Genomic DNA, 24,845 nt, shown 5'->3' with positions numbered 1-24,845 from the left:
AAATTTCTGAGACATGATTCAAATTCTGATTTTCCTGACTTCATATGTAATACTCTGCCCATCATGCCACCTAACTATGGAATTTAAATTTGTGGAATCATGCATGGAATTCTATTCCTTTCCCTACACTTTTTGAAATTTCTTCCTTCAAACTTGATTGTTGTCAGACTATACTTGCCTTTCCTCTACTTCAGGATCATAATTAAAAGATACATGTCATTCTACTTTCTTTCTAACCTCTCTAACAACATTTCCATCATTTCTACTCTAGCAACCACTTCCTTGTTGGTTAGAATGAAATTTACAGTAGAATTTCCTCTTTTTGGTTTCTCTACTTTTCAAAGGATTAAATTCTTAACTCTTTCAGTGCCAGAACACAATATGTTGGGAAAAAACACATGATTTTTGCAAGTTTTGTGTTATTTAGTTGTTTTAGGTTCATTTATTGGGTAGTTAGGAAGAAACTAACATATACTGCAACTCTAAGTAGTCCCTTGTAAAATTCATATTTTGGCCCAAATTTAGGACAAAATATTCAGCACTAAGGTAAAGGGGAAAAAATTTCAGCCCTGAAAGAGTTAAGGTAAATTAATAAATTACTGTTCACTATGATTTTGGCAGAGACCTTTAGTATTTATCATATATAATTATATGGATCATTAAGTTCTCTTCATTATGTTATGATGCTTGTACAACAGCCTGGTTATCTGTTTCCCAAATAAATATATTGATTATTTCTATGTATGGTAGTGTACAATATATCCCAGTGACAAAGTAGTTTGCTTCTGCCATTACTGATCTTTACCCTGATGTACTCTACTATATTTTCCTCATCTAGTTCCTGAGTGTTCATGGTTATATTTTCTTATTATCTAAGACTACTTTTCCTATTCCTTTTGAATATGTCTTTTTAGAGCCATATTCCAGTTGTGGGATTCATCATACCAAGTCTCAGTGATATTCATGGGGTAAAATTTGTCTGCTACGTTTAAAATTTGTTTGCTTTGATCTTGAATATTACCTATACCAGAATTGTTCAACCCTACTTTTAAAAGTTTTTATTTGTTCTCTCTGTAAAATGTTTGTGCCTCTTCAGCTTTTGTGACCTACCATTACCAATGGAGCTCATCCACTCATTGAACTTACAAGGTTATGATGTAGTACAAAGTCCTGGTGACAGCCTTTTACAAATTATGTATTCCTTCCTGCTTCCTGAGCCACTCTAGTGATATCTCTTCATCTTTTATTTTGCCTGATTGATCAATAGTAGTAATCAGCTTTTGTCCCAGTTTGGGAGTCTATTCTACTATACCTTTGGAGGAATAATTTGCTGAGCAGTTTTGGAGATGGATGCTGCCCTAGTATCTTTCCCCGTCTCCCTTACCTTGTTCCAAGTTAAGGGTTATCCCTAGGTAAGCCACCAAACCTTCCTTTAAACACTCAAAATAAAATTTTATTATTGTTTTATTTAACAAAGATCATATACCTGATTCTTTTGTAAAACCCCTAGGACGTACAGTGGATAGAGCACTGGCCCTGGAGTCAAGAGTACCTGAGTTCAAATCCGGCCTAGAACACTTAATAATTACCTGGATGTGTGGCCTTGGGCAAGCTACCTAACCCCATTTTCCTTGCAAAAACAAAACAAAACTCCTTTTAAGTATGAGCCTCAGACCACATTACATTTTTCACATTTTGGCTGCTTTCTATGATTAATAGATATACACAGCAATTTTTTCTTTTTTCCCTTGACTTTCATTTTAAAGTCCTAGCAATAACTGTAATAGGCAAAATAAATGTATTCTTAACAGCTTTTTCTTAAGTACACTTCATCCTTGATCAGTGGTCTATTGTTCCTGTGTTTTAAACTCTAGACCAGAAATTTAAATATCAAATTTTAATTAACTGTTCACTTTCCCAAAATAAGACCCTTTCTTTATAATTATTAGTCTTAATAGACAACCTTTATGCCCCTAAGTCTCCAATTTCTTTTTTAAGATTGTACTCTTTAGAAGAGTTTTCCAAGTTCCTCCCAACAGTATCAATTATTTGGATGACCAGAACTAGGTGGCATTGATTTTGTTTGACAAGTCTTGGGGAATTCTCTATTATATCTTGGATACGTGCCCTGGAAAGATGACAGATCTCTTTTGTTATTATCAGGTCAATGAATAGTTGCCTTGATTTGCCTCTTAATAGATACCATTTTGTAAGCATTAAACTACTGAAAAAATAAACTCAAACTTTTGTGCTCAAAGAAGACAAAAGTAAAACATTCTACCCTGGTCCATAATACTTCTTGGAACCAAAAGGGTTAATACTAGAGAGGACTTGGCTCTATTTTCCTCCATTGAGCTCTTTCCTTACCATGGCTTCAGATTATTTTGCTTTTTGGAAGTTAACCTCTCCTGGCAATCAAAATGCTTTATTTTTTAATTAGACTTTTCACATGAATATTGAAATTCATATTAAAAGTGATAAACCAATGTTTGTTGGATATGGTAAGGTGGTTGTGGCTAGACCTGTTGAGAACACAGAGATCCATTTACCAGCATTTGATGATGTCATCCTTTAGGAAGTTGGCAAAGTGAGAATGTGACTTTTCTGCCCTCCATTCTTAACCCATAACCAGTTTAATTTCATCTCTGTATATTTTAGAAGGGATAATTTTTCTTGATGAATTCCTTTTTTAGAATATACTTCTAGGTGTATATTCTTTGACAACCCAGATGCTATTTGTTTTCATAGGAAAAAGACTGATCTGGGGATAAGGTATGCTGAAAAGAAGGGTTGTTCAGATTGGAGCTAATGCATAAGGCACAAGAGTTAAGCCAAACACAAAATAATTTAACACCAAAGTCTTGTGCTTTAAGGAAGCTTTTTATTTTTCCATCTGGAGGTTTTTCTTCCCTACTTTGAGATTGTATTTTGTATGTGTCTCCTAGCAATATATTTTAAAGTCCTGACTTTCTAACAAAATATAAATGTAATAAACAATGTGTCTTGAACCAGACATTCTGGAAAGCAATTTTGGATTAAACTAAAAAAAAAGTGATTAATGTACCTATGTCCTTTGAACTACAGAGTTCTCTTCTTGTCATAATCCTGAGAATTTTACTGACAAAAACAATGGTCCCATATTCAGTAAAATAGTAACAGCTTCTATAGTAGCAACAATACAGGAAACAAAATAGAGGCTTATTGATTGGGGAAATGATTAAGCAAATTGCAGTAAACACTGCTTTGTAAGAAATGATGTATATTTAGAAGATAGGATGACATTAGAATCAAAGTTGGGTGAAATAAGAAGCAGAAAAATACTTTTCATAATGTAACCAGAAGTAAAAAAAAAAAAAACAAATAACCCAAACTTCTAAGAAATTATATTGACTCGGGGAAGCTAGATGGCATAGTGGATAGAGTATGTGTCGGTCAGTCCTGGAGTCAGGAGGATCTGAGTTAAATCCAACCTCAGTCACTTAAAAGTTATATAGCTGTGTGACCTTGGGCAAGTCACTAAGCTCATTGCCTTTCAAAAACAAAAACAAAGCAAAAAAAAAAAAAAAAGAAATTATATTGACTAAATTTAGCACAGGTGAATAGCCAGAAGAGTTGAGAAGATGGGCTTCCCTCCTTTCATGGCATTAGCAGGGGTCTATGCAATTCAATATTGTGTATACTGTCATACAGTAGCCTATTTTACTGAAATAATTTCTGCCCCCTCTTTAAATCTTTGCTACAAGAGATAGTTCACTGTACAGGGGAAAGATAAGAGATATTCATCATTGAAGTTGAGGAAAAAACAAAAAAAAACAATAAAAACAAGATAAATTTTAAAATAATGATTTTTAATTGACAATGATTTTGTATCATGGGGGTTCACATTTGCCAAAAAAAAGGAATCTTGATTTCTGCCTTTATTTTTGCTCAGTGCTCCCTGTGGCTCTGAGATTTTTAATATTCCATAATTCTAAAGTACAGAATAATAATTTTAATATTGCAAATTTATATAATCAAGAATACTTTGTCATTGTCAAAGTTGAAATGTGACTTCTGGTGCTAACTGTAAAAATGGTGACAAGGAAGTCTTTGATTAAAGGAGGGGTTAGTAGGCTCTGTCTTTGGAATTTGGTTTCAGTCTGTGTTTTGTTATATAGGCAAGGTAATCAGTCTGTCCTCTTTTCCACAGGTGGTGGATATGAATGATTACAAATTACAACTTTCGAGTTGCAGCTGTTAGTCTTTGGTAACTCCCTAAATTGGCAGCTCTCCAGTCTTGAATAAAATTTAATGTTTTATACTGGAGTCTAAAATGGAGAATTTGCAATGCTCTGAATTTGGCAAATTAAATGTTTATAATCCACAAATGTTACAACCAAACATTTCTTGTAAGATGTGGTTATGTAACATGGAAGAAAAGATACAAATTATATGGCTTGAGTTTTTGCTATTTGGAAAAATTTCTAAAAAAGGATGATAGTTGATGACTTAGACAAAAATTATTGTATATCATTAGTGTAATGTGAGAGAAAGAGACAGAGAGACAGAAGGAATTATTATAGGAATTTATGGATTAGAGATAGTGAAGTAGAGGAAAACAAATTAGAATGAAATCATGTTCAAAATTATTTCTATATTTTGAAGAACTAGGGTCTCAATGAGTGTGGGCAGAACCTTCGTCTGTGAAGATTGCAACCCTCCTGCAAGTCTCATCATCAACATGATTACTATCCATGTCCTTCCATATGTCCTCCAGTCTGATAAATTCACTAGAGGTCTTCCTTTAGGTCTTTGGATATTTCATGAATACTAATAAAGCATTTGAGCTATCTGTGTTATAGCCCTTCCTCTTGTTATATGACTGACTCATTCCTTTTTTTTTAGTCTTACATGTTCTTGATGATGGCTCTTCTTTTATATTGTTCCTGTGCAATTATATTTATCTTTCTTGTGGAGTTGGAGGTATTTATAAATAGAATAATTTGTTTGCATCTTTTTTTAAAAGAATATTCTAAAAAGCCTCAATTCTATTGACCTCTCAGTTTTTTCACTAATGATCAGGTTTACAGCATATATTATTTTAGGATTCATTTTTAGTTCCCCTGCTTTCTAGAATATAGTGTTGCATTCTTTCTAAAGTTTTGGTTATGAATCCTTTCTATATTCAGCTTATATATTCTTATATGCTGAAAGCTACAAAGGTCTATTATTTGTCCCTCCAATAACCTTTGGATCACCCATAATTAGAAATTTTCTGAGGTTGTCTGATTAATATCCATCTCCATCACTGGCAAACATTCATTGTTAAAAAATGCATATCTGTGTCAGATAACAGCTTGTGACCTATGACAGGGGCATATAATTTTCCAGAATGTATTTTATCTTACTGTCTTCCTCTTATTGACTTGTGTCCCTGGTTTATGATTCATCTGCCATAATTGTCCATATACTGCTAAATCTTGGTTACCTCATATATAAAATGAATTTCTTCTTTAAAACTCTATATCTATAATAATAATAATTAGCATTTATGTGATGAAGATATTCTCAAAGAAAACCATGACATCAGGGATGCCATGACAAGCAAGTGATTGGATTTGAGTGAGGGGGATGCTGTGCTTAGTCACTTTTTCTTCTAGATTCATCTGAGTTCAATGACTAGATATGAATCAGGATGATAGGAAATGGCCCTGGATACAAGGCAATTTGGGTTAAGGGACTTGTCCAAGGTCACACAGATAGTAAATGTCACTTTTGAATTCAAGAACTCCTGACTCCAGGATTTTTGTTCTATCCAGTGTACCATCTAGCCACCCTAGCATTTAAAATTTACAAAGTGCTTTATGTATGTTAATATAGTGGCTTTGGAGAACTGATGCACAGAAATTTTAAGTGTACTTACCCAGAGTCACATACCCAGGTCTTTAAGTGTACTTACCCACACTTACCCAGGTCTCACATTCAATCCTGTGAGATAGGATTGAAACTTAGGTTCTCCTGGCTTTTAAGACCTGCCCTCTAGCCATTGTGTCCCCCTGCTGTCACTATTCATCTAACTTTGAATTGTAATCTAGGTAATCATTCCTTGTCCATTTGTTTTTATTATTTTAAAGAAAATTCTATATAAATTGCAAGGTCAGTCGCTTGAGTGGTCAGCTCTAACATATAAAACTATAGTATTCTACAACTTGATACTGTCAATGCAATGTTATTTCCTACAGGAGAATCTGGAAAACTTCATCATCTGTAGTGTTCTCCTCTTTTATTTTTATGTTCTCTATCCTACTGAACACTTTTGGTGAACACATTTTCTTGTTTTATATAGTTTGATATTAATAATTAGAAAATAACTGAATAAAACCAATTGCTGGTTTCCTGCTTTCAAAGAATCCTGCCCAATTTTAATGTGTTTTCATATTAGATACTTTATGGAAAGAAAACTATTAAGGACATTTTTTCTACTGAAACAAATGCTTTTTTTCTATGTGTAATCAACAAATGATGGATCTCATATTCTCTGCACTTCTTAGTAAAAAAGATATCTCCTTTCATCTTTACAACTTGAATGCTTTTAGAATTAAATCTTTAGATACCTCTAATGTTATTTTTAATGCATTTTTTCTTTCTCCTTCATTTTTTCCTTTTTTGTGGTATCTATAAATAAAATAATTATAAAATTATTTTTGCTCTCCTTGGTAATTATATTTATTTTTCTTGTGTATTTTGAGATATTTATAAATCGAATAATTTGTTTACATCTGTTTTTTTCTATTGACCTCTCAAACTTTTCATTTATGATTAAGCTTACAAGGTATACTATTTTAGATTCCATATTTTGTTCCTTTGCTTTCTACAAGATAGTTTCACATTATTTCTATAGTTTCTGGGGGGATACAGAATAGTCCTGTGTTATTCAAATTTCAAATATTGTCTTATTCAAATTTATTTTACTTTTTGTGCTGGGGAGCAGTGTATTTCTGGTCAGTTGCAGACTTTGTTGTTTTTCACTGGAATTGCTAAATTTAAGAATTATTTATTTTAAAGTCTGCCATCTAGGATTATTGTTGCTGGGAGTTTTTTTTTTTTTTTTTTTTTTTTTACCTTGGGTTCAATCTGTGGATTCTTTTGCGTGGTTCTTTGTTTTCCATATTCAGAAATTCAAGCTATTTTTAAGATATTGTTTCCTGTATTATGGTGTTCAGATTTTTGATTTATCATACTCTTCCGAGAGCCCTATTTACTTAGGGTGTTTCTATGCATCCTGTCTTTGAGGTCAATGTTTTGTTTTTTCTTTCCTTTGTTGAGGTTTATATAGAGATTATTCTCTTGTTCTTTTAATGTTATCTCTTTTTGACCCTTTTATGCCTGATTTTCCTTTACTTTTGTATATTTGTATTTCAAATTAATTATTCTTTCATTTGCTTCTCTGAATAATCTTTGCACTCTGGCTTTTCAATTGCAGTAATTATTTTTGTACAGGCCATAAATTCTATCATTTCTTCCCTTTTAACAACTTCTTTCAAGATTCTGATTTCTCTCCATTCAGAAACATTCTAATGTGATTCCATGCTCTCTTGGGAATCTACAGGGTTCTCAATATTTATTTAGAGATGTTTGTAGTAATTTAGTCATCTTAGAAATTCTTCCTTCTGTTTTAATATTTTTTTGTTTTGAATTTCCTGCTTATGCTCTTGATTCTTTATATTTTATTTTTTCCAATTACATATAAACACAGTTTTAAAATTTATTTTTTTGTAAGATTTTGAGTTCCATATTTTTCTCTTACCTCCCTTCCTTCTCCCTTTCCAAATCAACCTGATATAAGTTGTACATGTACAATCATGTCATATATATCTACATATTAGTCATGTTGTGAAAGAATGATCTTAACAAAAAAGAAACCACAAGAAAGCAAATTAAAAAAAATTAAAGCCAATCTGCATTTAGATTCCATAGTTCTTACCCTGGAGGTAGATGGCATTTTTATCACTAATTTTTTAGAATTGTTTTTGATCACTGTATTGTTGAGAAGTACTAAGTCTATCATAATTGATCATCTCACAGTGTTGCCGTAACTGTGTACAATGTTCTCTTTGTTCATTTCAACTCAGCATCAGGTCAGGTAAGTCTTTCCAGGTTTTTCTGAAATCTACCTGCTCATCATTTCTTATAGCACAATGTTATTCCATAACATTCAAGTACCATAATTTGTTCAGCCTTTCTCCAATTGATGGACGTCCCCTCAAATTCCAGTTCTTTGCCCTTCCAAAAAAGAGCTTCTGTAAATATGTTTGTACATGTAGGGTCTTTCCCCCTTTTTATGATCTCTTTGGAATATAGAACTAGTATTATGCTCTGACTTTTTAGTTATTTTCTTCCTTCTGAGATCTTTAGTGGTCTTAACCTTTTTATCTTTACATTTCTTCATCACTTTCTGACATCTCTTTTGCCAGCTTGTCAATCAAAAACATTTAATAAATAACCTACCACTGTGTTAAGCCCTGGGGATACAGATAAAAATAATCCACGCCTTCAAGGATCTAACATTCTAATAGGAAAGAAAATGAGCAAATAAATATGTTCAACAGTTAAATATAGAATGAAGAGTAAATAATTAGAAGAGTGAGTAATAGAATTAAGATGGGTTGGAAAAGGCTTTCTGTAGAAGATGGGATTTCAATTGGACTTGAAGGAAGCCAGTAGGTAAGATGAAGAGGGAGAGCATTTCATTCCTGGAGAAGTCAGATAAAAGACTAGAGCCATGAGTTACAGTACCTTATTTGTGAAACAACAAAATTGCCAGAGTCCCGGAATTCAAAAAGTACATACTGGTGAAAAAGTATAGGAAGGTATAAAAAGTATGAGGAGGTAGGTTAAATGCCACACAGAGGATTTTGTATATGATCCTGGAGGCAATTGTAGCCACATGCATTTTTATGACTCTCAAATGTTTGCAAAGTATTTTATCCTTATCACCATCCTGGGAAGTAGGTTATTTCCCCCCATTTTTCAGATGAGGAAAGTGAAATAAGAAAAAATTAAGTGATTTGATCTGAGTCATGTAGCTGGTGATTGTGTGAGGTAAAATTTGAACCGAGATCTTACTGACTTCATTCAGGTCTATCATTTTGTCCACTACATGTCTTAACTTCCTATTTTCATTCTATTCATTCCTATTTCACTTTTGTCTTTGTTTCCCTAGTACTTAGCATAAACCCTTTGCAAATATTAACCGTTTAAAAATATTTATTGATTCATTGAAATTCCAAAGACTAAAAGATGGTTTGCTTATGTCAATTTTAGGAAAACTAGAATTCAGGTCATTCCTCTGACACATATTTACTGTGTAACCTTGGGCAAGTCTTTAACATCTTATAGATAAGTAGCCTGTTTTGTTTTCTCAGTCATCTTTTAGTCATGCTTTGTGCCTTCATTTGGTATTTTCTTGGCAGAGATGCTGGAGTGGATTGCCATTTCCTTCTCCAGCTTACTTTACAGATGAATAACTGAGACAAACAGGGCTAACTGACTTGTTCAGGATCACACAGCTAGTAGGGTCTGAGGGTAGATTTGAACTCAGGAAGAAGATTCTTCCTAACTCCACTTTTAGTACTCTATCCACTGTACCACATACCTGTCTTAAAATCACAAATTTGGAACAAAGATAAAAAAAATCTAAGATAAAACAGATTAAGCTAGTTTTGATCAGAATACGGTGTAATGACCACAATGGAAGTATTTGATTAATAGGTATTTGGAATAATTTTCTAGAATGAAGAATTGCTGTAGATTTGAGGCATAAGTGTTAAAGCTGATCAGTTTTTAAAAATTGGTTATTTGTTCCATCAGGAAAATCAGAGGTTGATACTGATAGATCCAATTTGAGACTAGGAAATGAAAAGGTAAAAATAGGAACCCAAATCCCATACCCAAACTAGCAAATCGATTAAGACTGGAATCAAAACTGGATGATAAATGGTACAGATCAATATATAATTCTTGAATGATCTGAAGAGAAAGAGGTTGGTATAAAAGTCTGGAAAAAACAGCTGAAGTCTTTTCTAGATGGAGTTTCTGACTGAGAAGATTTATAGGATTTTGTGAAATGTGTCCTTAGAGGAGACAGAGTTCTTAGACTTTTACTGTCTCATTGTAAGAAATAAGGATAGGTTTTTGATAACAGGAAGGGTTAACTCAACTGATATCATATTTTATGCCCAAACCAAAGCTATTTCTCTAAGAAAATTTTGTCTAATTATTGTTAAATAAGGCAATTATGAGATTCAAACAGTTTTGTGGAATTAAAGCAATTTCATTAATATATAATTATATTTTGTTATGAATACTGGCTTATTTTCAGAGTACAATCTGCTGGATAAACAGTTAACAAAGTTAGCATCAGGTTTAAAATGGAGAAAATTTGTCAACTCAATAATAGTTCTTTGTTATGGAAAAAGCAAGCTGGGCATGGTGGAACATATATATAATCCCTGCTATTAGGGAAGCTGAAGCTGATGGATCACTTAAGCTTGGGAATTCTGAACTCCAATTATCTAAGCCAATTGGGTGTTTAATACTAAATCCAGCATCAATATGGTGAACACTTGGGAGTGTGGGTTCAGTAGGCTGCCCTAGGCAAGGTGAACCAACTGTGGTCAGAAATAAAGCAGGCCAAGTCTCCTCTGTCTATATCAGTGGTGGGATTGGGCCCCCAGTGACTGTTACATTTTTCACCTAGGCAAGATAGGGAGACCCAATCTCAAGGGAAAAGTAAAGAAAAACCAGTAAAAGAAAAATTCCATCTTTCATTTTATATAGGATACATATGCATAATTATTTCATTATATTTATTATATTTTTTTCCTTGAAGGTACTGCTTTTGTGCTATTCACCACTTATATTTTCCTATTTATAACCTTCCCAGAAGAGTTTATTTAGTTCTGTACTATAAAAAGTCCATTAGCCTTCTTGACAAAATAGGAATCTGTAGGAATCCTTTCAGGAACATCTTGCAACTTGAGTGCTATTTAGTAGTCAGTGTTTTCATTAAATAATTTAAAATCATTCTTTACCTGGGCCCTTAATTCCTCCCTCCCCCCTTTTAAAAACTAAGCTGACACTATCATTTTTTTCCTCTTTAGGCAACAGATTATTTTTCTAGAATTGCAGACACAATTTCCACTTTCTAGAACTGCTTTATAAGGCTGTATGTGTGTTAGTTGCATTTAAATGTTGAGTATATTGGAGTTTTGCTTTCACTTTTCTTCCTTTCTCTGTGTGTTTCTCTACATCTTTTCAGTTGAGCATATAGCTGAACGTGTAGCATCAACTATTACTTGGCTATATTGCTTTGAAAATCACACAGGACTTTATTTTAGCTCAGAGGTCAGTCTAAAGGTGATCTCACTAAAAGTAGTGTTACGAGAATCTTTATGGAGAGACTTGCCTATCTAATAATTTTGAAAAAGTCAATTAAATATCTACTTTTTTTCTAGAAAAGAAGAAGGCAAAGAAGAGCAAAACTACCAGTGATTGGAGAGAACGAAGGAATGCCATTAGACTCACCAATGAGTATACTGTGGAAACACTGGTTGTGGCTGATGCTGATATGGTCCGATATCATGGTGCTGAAGCTGCACAGAGATTCATCCTCACTGTGATGAACATGGTATGATGTTAGAGTTCTAACTTTTCTTTGTTCCAGTGGTTTATGTTTGAAAATTTGGCAGTCTCATTACCAACTTAAAATTCCTGGAGAATTTATCTTTGATGTAAATGTTGATAAGCCCAGGTAAAATTTGACAAAAAAAAAAAGATGAGGAAGAAGTTCAGTTTTTGAGTTGGAAGAATTCAATTCCTTTGTTTTGAAATTGAGGCCAAGTAATCTGTCTCAAGAGAATCTCTTTTGACACAATTCCCTATTTGGGAAAAAAATTTTAGCAATTGTTGTGAGCCTTGCCCAGCCCTATAGAGCTGTCCACTTGATTCTATTAACTTCTCATCATATCATTAAACAAATATCAGTCTATTTTTTTGTTATTGACCTTGTTTATAGGCTTATCACCAGTAAATGATAGAGCTGGAATTAGATAGTAGGTCACAACTTATGAACTGACCTTTTTCACTATTCTACAGAAGTAAACTTCACAATCCAATAATAAATTGCATTATAGTTTGAATAACTGAAGCGAGTTTAATATTTATAAAATAGTTGTTGTTTGTTCATTCAATATAACACTTATAACTAATGTTGATAATAGCCCTTTGATGTTTTCAGCAACACATTGAAGATGTAGAAGAAAACAGTGAGGCTCAGAAAGGGAATGACTTTCCCAAGCTCACACAAAATCATAAATTTCAGATTTTGGATTCAAAATTGGATTTTTCCCCAACTCTTTTTCTGCCACTTTTTCCAATATACCATGCTACTTTCCCAATGCAGTATAGATTATCTTCTACTTTGTGATGTATTCATTGAAATTTTCATGAATATCAGGTTTTCTTTGGTCACATATATATTTATCAAGCTTAATGTTCTTTAAAATCAAGATTGATTCTGGTATTCTTTGATGTCAGGGTACTTTCAATTGAGCTACTCTGTAGCAAACTTTTGAGATTGATGAGCTCTTTATTTTTTAAAACAGAAGTTCAAATTGTAAGATGTTTGAATCAGTTATTTATTTTTAGCATATGGTGTTCAGTTACAATATGTATTCTCTGAGGGTCTCATCAACTTTTAATGATGCTTAACTTTTTTCTCAAAAGAAAAGGGAAAAAAAGCACTTTCTTTCATTTGTACAAATTCAAGTATAACTCTGTGGTATGGTTAATGATAGGATTCCTGTGCAAGGTTTTTCACAAATGTAATGCCAAAGAAGAATAAATGGCAAGTAGCAATTCTCTAGACTCTTTCATTTGTGGGTAATTTATTTTATGTACTTAAATTAATTCTATTTTTAAAGTTGTCCCAGGGCATAGATATAAGGGATAAACAGTTATTATGGTAAGTAAAACAGCAATAAGAACATAAAATTAAGGCTATCATATTCATTCATATAATTTCCCCCCTTTTTTTGGTGGGCAGTGATTTAATTGTTGAAATGGAGGGAAGGAGTGGGGAAAATATCTAGGGTGAGGTTTCCTTGCTGGTTGTATCTATGAGCAGCAAGAGTCCTAGATCTGCTTCAGGCAAGTCACTTAATCTCTCTCTGACTCAGTTTCCTCATCTGTAAAATGGAGTCTAAGCGACCTCTAAAATTCCTTCTATTTCTAAATTTTAGGACATTATGAGTTCCTGAGGGCTAAATATGAGAAATTGATAAAGGTATGAACACTGGATAAGCATGCTTTCATTTGCTTTCAACAAATCGGCTTCAGTTAAGCATAGTTCATCTTAAAATGCTATAAAATGCTTTATATATTTTTTTGTGTCATGAAGAAAGCTAGAAGGGACCTTTTTTCTTCTGAATTAATATATTATATTTTGTATAAAATGATTAAGTAATACATATAATGCTCTTTTTTTAAAATTTGATTCCTACAAAAGCCCTGTGAGACAGGTATTGAAGCCTGACCTTTGACATTTATTGAAACCTACAGATTCTTTTTCTGAATAGTTATTTTAAAAAATTATAGATGAATATACATGTATGACCTACATTAGTTTTCTTTCTATCGTGGAAAGGGAGGGGAATGGAGAAAGATGTGAAACCTTGCAAAAAATGATTGTTGAAAACTACCATTGCTTGTAGTTGGAAAATAAGAAAATAAAATATTATTTAAAAATTCATAGCTATAAGAATGCTAAATCTCAGTGAGAGAGATTTCTACCAGCCAAATTCATAGATTTCCTGAACTCTGTGGTTCCTAGATGAAGAACCTTTCCTTTAGAGTCCCAAGATTATCTTTGCTAATTAAATACATAAATGCAGAGGTAGATTGAGATTTATGAATGAGAGTGACTTATAACTGGATGTTAACCTATGTTTTTTGGTGGTTAACAAAATAAAGAAAAACCAACATTTTCGTGCATCCTTTGGTGCTTTCTATTCTGTGATCATGGACAAAGTCATTCAATTATCCTCAGTCTTAATTACTATTTATTAAATTAGAAATGGAAATTACATCCTGTGGATGGAGTTCTCATATGAAATCACAGAGACTTAATATGGTAATAAAATTTATTGTAAGGACAAATCACATTTGAGGTTTTGAGGTTTTCTAGAACAGGGGGAAGTGAAGAAGAATGTTTTCTCTGTAGATCTTGAAGTTTAAGAAAAATCAATATTGAGTCATTTTGCCCATGAATTTGTGAAACAAAAGAATTCTGTTTTTAAGGATTCTTGTTAGTATGTTAGAAAAATATTTTACTTGACATTTAAAAAATAATCTTTTAGACTAAGGAGTAAAAGCATAGTAGTGATTTAAGTTCATATTCATGGTTTCTTAGCAGCTGTGCCTGAGAATCCTGTCACTAAGGCAGAATTCTCTTGAAACAACAAGCATAAACATGAAGCAGTGATCCCTTGAATGTTATCCAAAGACAAAATATTTCATGTGAGCTTTCTGAAATAAGAGTAGTTTTCTCTTTGGATTTTTATAGCTGTAGTAGTAGTAGTAGATGATAGCATATTTCCAAATGCATTTTGTAAAAAGCTAATGTAAATAACTTTCTTACTTAAAAGTCAATATGGTCTCCAGTACAATCTCCACACTTTCTATGCACCTAAGAGAATGATGGTAAAAACAAAAGAAGAAAAACTTTCCTCTTGTATTGAAATATTTAATATTATGTTAAAAGTGGATCAACTTTTCATTTTTCTTTCTGTGATATTTTCATTAGTTAAAATTTATGGCATTATATCTCTATTTTTATTATATTTTGTAATCATCATAATTTAAACCAGTTTTAGCCATGGATACAATAGAAAGTTATCTTAAAGATAACTTGGTAACCTGGCAAATTGTATTCTGTAAAACAGAGATGATCATGGCGACACACTGTCTATATTACAGAGATGTTGTGAGAAAGTTGCCTTATTAACCTTTAGAAACCAGTTATACAACTAGAAGATGCAGTTGATTTGAAACTGAGCCTGAAACTAGGAATACTTAAGTTCAAATCCAGTTTCAGACATTTAGCAGCTGTAGGACTTTGGGCAAGTTACTTAACCTCTGTTTTCCTCAGTTTTCTCAACAGTAAAAATGGACAGTAATGGTATCTATCTCTCAGCATTGTTGTGTGGATCAACTAAGACAATATTTTTAAAGTCCTTTGCACAGTGAATCCTGGAACATTGCAGATATTATATAAATCCTAATCATTCTTATAATTAAAATGCAAACTGTGGCTGTTATTTACAAAGGACAGGATAGCTAGCATTTTGTTAATTAGATATAACCCTCTATATTTAATCTGGTTCTCTAGTTAATATTAATAAGCCTTCTGAAAAGTTAAGACCCTAAAATATAGAAAACATTTTGCTCTATTTCTTATTTTTATTTTTAAAACCAAATTTTGTTCAAAAACCTTAGCTAGTCCATATGTCATGCCACTGTAACATATAATACATGTCAATGTTCTATTTTTCTTTTGTCTTTGCTATCAAGAAAAATCATATTCACATTAGAAAGGAAATGATAAACATGGTAAAGAAGAAATTAGAGTAGATTAGTTAAGAATATAATATGAGAGTATCTACCTTCAAATTTTAGAGGCTAAATATTTTTCAGAGACCCTGCAAATTTTATTTCAGAAACTCTTCTTGTCACTTAGGTTGATGAAATGAAAGATATTCTATAAGATTGAAGCTGGTCAAATTTCCTGATTTTCAAAGTTTGGGCAATGGTGGAATGTATAAGCTGCTACGAGTGAACTTGATGTATTATTACCCATAAAAATCTAGAATATATTACTTTAGTGGATAATTTGTGGATGGATAATGGATAATAGATAGAAAAGCAGAAATCAATAGAATTCAAAATGGACCTACCAAAGCCAACTAAGGAAAATTTTACCTTATGTCCTTTTTGATAGGGTTACATGGTTAAGCAAGAATATAGTGTATTTTTATCTTAGCAAGGATTTTAAGAAAATAGTTCATGATGTTCTTGATATCAAAAAAGAGAAAAGTATAGTAGACAGAATTTTGTTAGGCAATTTCTTATTTTTTCCACCATGACTCAGCTGTCTTCTTACCCTGGAATTTCTCTCATTGACTGGAGTCTTCTGACTCTTGAATATATACATATATACACGTTATCATTCCAGTCCCCTTCTCCTATTGCTCCCTTGGGAGCTCCCAGGCCTCTCTTGAGGTCTATATTTTGGGGATAGATAGAGTTCAGCCAGATTTCAGTCTGCTTTCCACCATGCTTCTAACTTTCCAGACTTTATTATCATGACCCCACACATTTACCTTTTCTCCTCTTGACTCTCATTTTACTTTCCAACTCCCTTTTATGTGTTATATTTTCCCACTATGGCATAAGCTCCTCGAGGGCAAGGACTGTCTGAGTTTCTTTTTTTTAATATTTATATCCATAGTACCTGAAAAATAAGTGCTTAATGAATCTTTGTTGCCTACTTGCCTGGTTTAACATTGTTACTCAAAATATTAATGCTTTAATTGTTCAGCTGGAGGCACATTTCAAGAATCAATCAATAAATATTTTTAAATGCTGACTATTCACTGTATTCCCTGAGCTAAGTCCTAAGTCCTAAAAAAAGAGGGAGACACAAGGCAATCATTGCCCTCTAGGAGCTCACAATCTAATGGCAGAGACAGCAGCTAAATATATATATATATATATATATATATATATATATATATATATACATATATATATGTATATATATATATATTAAACAAGCTATATACATATGTATGTATATATATGTATATATATATATATATATATATGAAAAATAGGAAATAATTAAACACTAGAATAATTAAAAAACTAGAATTAAAGGAAGTTGGGAAGGATTTTCTAAGGAAGATGGTATTTTAATTGGGGACTTGAAAAGAATTCAAGGAAGTCAGTAGGTAGAGAGGAGGGAGGAAAACATTGTAGTTATGAGGGATAGCTAGAGACAATACATGAAACCAAGAAAAGCTGTCTTGTTCAAGGAACAAGAGAGACTAATGTCACTGGGCCAGAGTACATGACAGAAAGTAGTGTGTGAGAAGATTGGAGAAATGGGGAAGGGATAGGAAGAAAGTAAGGGATGTTATAAAGGACTTTGCCAAAGAATTTTGCATTTGATCCTAGATAGAGAGCCTTTTGAGTTTTTTTTTTGAGTAGGAGGTGACATTGCCAGATTTATGTTTAGGAAGATCACTTTGACAACTGACTGCATAGCTTAGAGAGGTGAGAGATTTGAGACAGAACTTATCAGTAGACTATTGAGGTAGTTCAAGTATGAATTGATGAGAGACTTGCAACAGCATGGTGGCACTATCAGAGGAGAGAGTTGGGCATATTGAAGAGAATCAAGAATAAGAATTATTCTGAAAACTTAGAAGAGAAAGTCAAGGAGAAAAGAATGATCAACCATGTTAAAGGTCACGGAGAGGACAACAAGAAAATCTTAAGATCAAGTTTTGTTCAAAAACTTCAGCTGACCCAATGAACCATGAATTACACAAGTCAGTGTCAAGGAAAATTGCATTCACACTAGAAAGGGTATAATGAGTATGGTGAAGAAGAAATTGGTCATTGTTAGCTTTGGAGAGAGAGGTTTTGGTAGAATGATGAGATTGGAAGTTAAATTGTAAGGGATTAAAAAAAAGTGAGGGTAACTAAGAAGTACAGTGGATAGATCACTGGACCTTCTCTGTGACCCTGGGCAAGTAACAGTTTGCCCCAGTTTCCTCATCAGGAAAATGAGTTGAAGAAGGAAATGGTTCATCAACCTAGTTTTATTGTCAAGAAAATCTCAAATGGGATCACAAAGAATTGGACTAACTGAAATGACTGAAAAACAACCAAGAGAGTTGGGGGGGGGATGGAAGCAAGAGAGAGCCTTTTCAAGGGATTTGACCACAAAGAACAGAAATAATATAGGATGAATTAGTGGGAATGGAAGGATCAAATGAGGATTTTTTTTTGAGAATGGGAGTTACAGGTTTGCTTGATGGTAGGAGGGAATGTGCCACTACACTGGAAGAGACTGAAGATAAATGACAGAGAGTGGGAGAAAGAAGGGATATCATCTGATGGTGAAGACAGAATGGAATGAGATTGCTTTTGCAGTTGGAAGGGCAGACCTGGGTAAGGAGTAAAGCTAACTCTTCATAAGAGAGTGGTGAAAGAAGAGATAGTTAAAGAAATCATCTGAGTGATATGGACTGTGAAAGAGGAGAGAAGAAGTAGTTCTTGGCTAATGAATGGCACATTTTTTTTTCCTGTAAAGTATAATGCAAGGTTTTTATCTGAAAGATGGGGGGAAGAGGAGTCTTAGAAGAGGGTTATAGTGAATACACTAGGGAGTTAATAAGAAAGGTACAATAGGATTGTTTGGCAGAAGTGAGGGCCCACTGGAGGTTGTGTAACATAAATTTGTAGTAGATCAAATCAGAATGGTTGTGTGATTTTCTCCACCTAATTACAACAGCACAAGTCTAGAAGCAAGGGCAAAGGATAGTTGGAAATAATCCAGAGTTGGGGCATGGTAGGGAGCAATTAGCAGAGTAAAAAGGGGGTCAGAGTATCAAAATAAGAGCAACACTGAAATTGAATTGCTTCATCAAGGAGTTAAGATAGAGAAAAGAGGAAACAATGACTTTTCAAAGGGCTCCATAGTTGACTTAGTTCATTTGAAAAGCTTTATCATTTATTTTTAATGAAGATATAGAAAGAATACTTATCAAATCTGACATATGGCGCAATGATACATGAATGACAGATTCCAAAATTCCTCAATAGGCGAAAATGATAGCTCAAATTACCAGTATGAAATTTAAAAGATTTCAGATTAAAACAGATAATTCTCATTTATACAGTGGGAAACATGACTTAACTGAAGATTGTGTGAAAAAGATATAGGGAATTAAGTTGACATAAATTTCAATATATTATCACCATTACATAGCTGCTAAGAAGTTATTGCAAGTTCAGATAGTTCTAGGTAGGAATAAATAGTATCCCAATGAAGGCAAGTAATATTTCTGCTTTACTGAGATCTAGCCAGGCCACACCTGGAATATTTCAGCTTTCAAGTCCAGCATTTTTGTTTTTGTTTGTTTTTTGTTTTGTTTTGTTTTTGTTATTTGGGGGGGGGTGCAAGGCAAACAGGGTTAAGTGGCTTGCTCAAGGCCACACAGCTAGGTAATTATTAAGTGTCTGAGACCAGATTTGAACCCAGATACTCCTGACTCCAGGGCCGGTGCTTTATCCACTATGCCACCTAGCCACCCCTAAGTCCAGCATTTTTAAGAGAAATATAGTCAAACTGCCTTCTCAATGAAAAACAATAAGAATAATGAAAATTTGGGCAAGATAACCAGTTATCTCAACTTCAATACAATTTCCAAATATTCTATGTATTTAGAAAATTAGAGTGAGAACAAAAGAGGGAAAGCTTTCCTTTTTTTATAGTATATGAGAAATATTAAAAAGAATTGGTAATATTATTTGTCTGGAGAGGAGAAAATTTGAGGTTGCCATTAAAAAAAATAGACTTCTAGGGGTGGCTAGGTGGCGCAGTGGATAAAGCACCGGCCCTGGAGTCAGGAGTACCTGGGTTCAAATCTGACCTCAGACACTTAATAATTACCTATCTGTTTGGCCTTGGGCAAGCCACTTAACTCCATTTGCCTTGCGAAAAAAAAAAACCAACCAAAAAAATAGACTTCTTTCACTGGTCAAACTAAGACTAATAAGTGCACATTATAGAGAGGCAGTTTTTAGCTCAGTCTGAGGAAGACATTTCTAATTCTTAAAACTGTTCAAAAAAATAGAATAGGATGTGGCTAGGTGGCTCAGTGGATAGAGCACAGGCCCTGGAGTGAGGAGTACCTGGGTTCAGATCTGGCCTCAGTCCCTTAATAAAACTGTGTGACCTTGGGCAAGTCACTTAACCCCATTTGCCTTGCAAAAAAAAAATCTAAAAAAAAAATAAAATAGGATCCCTTATAACGTAGTAAGTTCTCTGTTCCAGAAGTTTAAAGAGAATGGAGAGACACTGTTGAGGAATGTTAGGAAAAAATATTCCCACACTGGGTAGGAGGTTAGATTACACAATCCCTAAGGATCTTTTCAATTCTGATATATTATAATTCAGTCCTGGTCTATTACTCCAGCATAATTATAATATGAAAAATTTTAAATGTGTTTCATGCTATTTGGTATCAATACTAGTCCTTGTTCCATTTTCCAAAGTTATACTTCCTAATCAAAGGTTTGGTTTAAAAAAAAAACAAAAAAGCAAACTAACAGTATATAATTCTGTCACTATTAATCACAAGTTTCTGATTTTTAAAAATATAGTAAAACTGGCCATGGCTTTACTGTTTCCTTATTTACTTTTATTTCCTTATAGTAATAATAATTAATAATACAAATAATAAAAAATAAGAATTTACATATACTTAGAGGTTTGTAAAGTGGTTCACAAGTATTATTTCATCTTCATAACTCTGAGAGTTAGATTCTATGATTTCCCATTTTACACATGAGGAAACTGACACAAATGAGTCAAATGATTTGCCCAAAGTCACATAGTAAGTTTCTGAGATCACTTTTGAATTTAGGTCTTTCTGACTCTAGATTTGGTATTCTATCTGTGATGTCATCCTCCTGTCTTATCCTTGGATTATGAAATACTTCCTTTCCTTGAAACACTTTTCTTAAGTAATTTTGGCAAAACTGCATTAGTAGAGAACTTTTCTTAGACATTAAGCAGTTCTTTCTGTCTTATTATCCACTTTTTTTTCTCCTTCCATTCTCTAGATGTAACCATTTCCAAGTCAGTCTTTGTTATTCTGATCTGGTATTTTTTTCTCTTCTCCCTTCTATTCTTTCTCATAGGTTTCAGTAGTTCTCAAGGCTTCATTAGTTGACATAACCAATTTGATTCACAAAGTCTAACTTCTAATCTGAATCTGGGCCATTTATACTGTGAAGTTCCACCAGTATCTCAAATTCAACACTAAAAAAAGCAAAACAACAACAAAAAACATAAGCTAAGCATTTCTGTCCATCCCTTTGAGAAGAACAAACAAAAATACACTCAACTTCTAAACTTTCCTACCTATTTCTTTGCTTGTTGTTGTTCAATCATTCAGTCTTTGTGGCCCTATTTGGGTTTTCTTGACAAAGACACTGAAGTGGTTTTCCATTTCTTTCTCCAGCTCATTTTATAGATGGGGAAACTGAGGTAAACAGGGTTAAGTGCTTTGCCTAGAGTCACACTGCTAAGTGTCAGAGGCTAGATTTGAATTCAGGTCTTTCTGACTCTTGGCTCAGCACTCTGTCCAACAATTCATCTCATTGTTTACTCAGATTTAAAATATGTATATCATCTTAGATTCTTTGTTTTTTTTTTAATCATATCTTACATCCAATTATTCACTAAATCCTGTCTTTGCATTTTGGATCAAATAATTTAGATCTAGAAGAGATCTAAGGATTTTCTAATCTAGAGATGCTTAAGTTGGGGTCCATGGAGTTATTTTTTGTTAAATGTATTTCAACAAAATTAGTTTTCTGTGTATTCTGTTTTACTTTCTCTGTGTTTTATTTTATGTATTTATAAACCCTGTTCTGAAATTACCATCAATTCTTCAACTACCAAAAGGAACAATGACAAAAAACAAGAAAAATCCTTGTTCTAGTCCAACTCCCCTGTTTTAATAAAAAAAGAAACTGAAGCCCAGAGAGGTTGTAAATTACCCATGGCCATAATGGTAAAAAAATAGTGGATCCTTGTGATTATGCTCAAGTTATCTTTGCTAAGAAATATTAACCCTTTCATGATTTATTTTTAAAGTATGCTTGATGCTCTTTAAAAATTGCTTTTATCAATTTTTTTGATGAAGAAATCAAACCTTTTTATAGTCATGAAATGCAAATAAAAAAAAAAACCTTGAGATATTTTTATACCTATCAGATTGGCTAAAATGACCAAAAGGGAAAGCAACAAATGTTGGAGAGGATATAGAAAAATTGGGACAGTATTTCCTCTTAGTGAAACTGTGAACTGATCCATACATTTTCCAGAGCCATCTGTAGTAAATTATGGATTTGTGATTTCATATACAATCATTTTTTTCTATTTTACTATGATAAAGAAATCTTGTTTTATTTCTTAAATCAAAAATAAATTAAAAATATGAAAAACAATATGGACATTTCCAAATATATATTTTCTCCACCCTGTCCCACCAGTTGAGCCTTTTATATGTTTGTTCCTTCATTTATTCTATGCAATGAGGAAACTGAAATTTAAAAAGACTATGATTTTCTAAGGATTACAAAGAAAGAAAATGTGGAGCTGAGATTTAAATTCAGACTTTTTTCCTTAGAAGCCAGTACTGCTTTCGTGCTACCTTTCAGCCTAAAGTGTTCTCTTTCGAGGTGGCTAGGTGGCACAGTTGACAGAGCACCAGCTCTGGTGTCAGAAGTACTTGGGTTCAAATCTGTCCTCAGACGCTTAATAATTACGTAGCTATTTGGCCTTGGGCAAGCCACTTAATGACATTTACCTTGCAAAAAAAAAAAAAAATCTAAAAAAATAAAAAAAAAATAAAGTGTTTCCTTTGTTCTACTTTTTTCCAGGCTAAATTTCTTAAAAAAACAATACAAAAGATTGAAAGCCTGCTATAATTTGACCCCACCATTCCAATGGAACAATATTTCTAGTAGTAACTTTGTAATTCTACTGGGCAGATCTTCCCCTGTCGCGACTTTTTATATTCATTGGTATGTGTATTTCCTTCACTAATAAGAGATTTTTGCTTCTCTTTGCCTTTTTATTCTGTGTGAATCTTGTCTACATGTTCTTATATCCTTTTAAAAAATGTATTATTATTATTCTGAACTTAACAAATGTCAAATAAGATTACCAGTTCTGAATACATAATCGAATAGAAAAAACAGGGTTGTACATGAAACTCCAATTTTCTATTATGTAAAACTTTTTTTCTTTTTAAGTAAATATAAAATTCAGTCTTTAGCTCGTAAACTGCCACATTTATTTGTATTTCTTTCTAATCTTTCTGTTCTGTTTAAAAAAAAAGATTCTTCTTTGACTCTCTTGTTTATCTTTTTTTATTTATTAATGCCCTATCTTGGGGTGGGGGGGAGAAAAGGGAGGGTGGGGGAAAATTGTAAAATTCAAAACCTTAAAAAAATGATAGGTAGAAATTATTGTTGTATATAATTGGAAAATAAATAAAATATTTATATAAAAAATATCTTCTCTCTATCCTCCCTCACCTTTTTTAGCCCACTCCTCACTGGAACATGGTAAAACCAAAGCCTTTTATCAAGTAAAACAACTTTCCTCATTGACAGTATGTGAAAACCTTTGTTTCATTTACCATCTTCAGTCATTTGTCTTTCTTTTTGACTTTTAAAGCCTTTAATAAACTGACTTCTTTCTATGTTCCCAGTCTCTCTATACTTTACTCTATATTTCGCTTATTCTTGTTGTTCCTTGAACTAGAAATGCTATCTCTGGAATCTGCATTTTCACTGGCTATGCCCATGTTGGAATTCTTTTCCTCCACACACCTGTCTCCTGGATTCCATAGTTTCCTTCAAGTATAAGCTAAAATCTTACTTTCTCTTTAATGTCAGTTTTTTTCACTCTACAATTATCTACAAATTTATCCCTTTTATATTAATTTTGCATAGATGTTTGCATGACATTTGCTCCATTACATTGTAAACTCATTGAAGGCAAAGCCTGGTTTTTGCCTTTCTTTGTCCAATATTAAGCAATAATGCTTAAAAAATTCTTGTAAAGCAGTATAGACAAGATGCTTTATCATTAGTTTTCTAGAGTCATGGTTGGTGATTTTTCTGACCAGAATTCTTTCAAAATTATTTATGTAGTGTTATTGTAGTCTGCTAAGTCCACTCTATATTACTACATACGGATCTTTCCATTATTTTTTGAAAATTCCAATTTTGTCATTTCTTATAACACAATATTCACTTAAATTAATAATTTATTTAGCCATTTTTCAAAAGATGGTTATTCCTTTATTTTCCAGTATTTTGCTAGTACAGAAGGAACTACTATAAATAGTTTTGTATATGTGTGTCATTTCCCCCTTTCTTTAATTTTTTTTACTTGATCGGTCTAGTTGTGGTATCGCTGGGAAAAAAAAAAGCACAGTTTAGTGACTGTTGGGGTATTGTTCCAAATTGTTTTGCAGAATAGTCAGAAATTTGCTATTCCAACAATATTATATCAGTGTCCTTATTTTTCTCCAATATCTCCAACAAATGACAATCTATAATTGCTCATAAAGAACTTATCCAAGATTATAATGGTCTTTTACTTTTTTTTTATTTTTGCCTTAACTATACCATTGCATCATTTGGTCTCTTTACATTTTGTCTCATTTTTTCTGAGTAACCAATCCCATACCTTTTTCTGATCTTACAAATCCTCAAAAATGCCTTTTATATTACTTTTTGCATGAAAGTAGTCTTTAGGTACATGTTATGACCTGCTTATATCCATTATATATCTTTGCATTGTTCTTTGAATTATTTATAATTTTGTTTTTTGAGATATGTAATCATATAGAATTTTAAGGGAAAAAAGTGATACTAAAATATTACAGTGGTTTAACCTTTGATATTACTTAAAGTGAGGTATAATTTTC

General features: G+C 32.8%; 1 protein-coding gene across 2 annotated transcripts in view; it reads left to right on the top strand.

Moving 5' to 3' along the window:
• The window catches only part of ADAMTS17 (ADAM metallopeptidase with thrombospondin type 1 motif 17), a 511,869-nt gene that overhangs the window by 82,720 nt on the left and 404,304 nt on the right, over positions 1-24,845 (top strand). For both annotated transcript variants that reach the window (XM_074234214.1, XM_074234213.1), the window contains exon 4: positions 11,496-11,668. In XM_074234214.1, coding sequence (XP_074090315.1) covers positions 11,496-11,668 — 173 coding nt within the window. The remainder of the gene's footprint in view (positions 1-11,495; positions 11,669-24,845) is intronic.

This window comes from Macrotis lagotis, chromosome 4 (genome assembly GCF_037893015.1).
Source record: "Macrotis lagotis isolate mMagLag1 chromosome 4, bilby.v1.9.chrom.fasta, whole genome shotgun sequence".
Classification (NCBI taxonomy): Eukaryota; Metazoa; Chordata; class Mammalia; order Peramelemorphia; family Peramelidae; genus Macrotis; species Macrotis lagotis.
The sequence above is the reverse complement of the archived record's forward strand: the minus strand, read 5'-3'. Positions and strand labels throughout refer to the sequence as shown.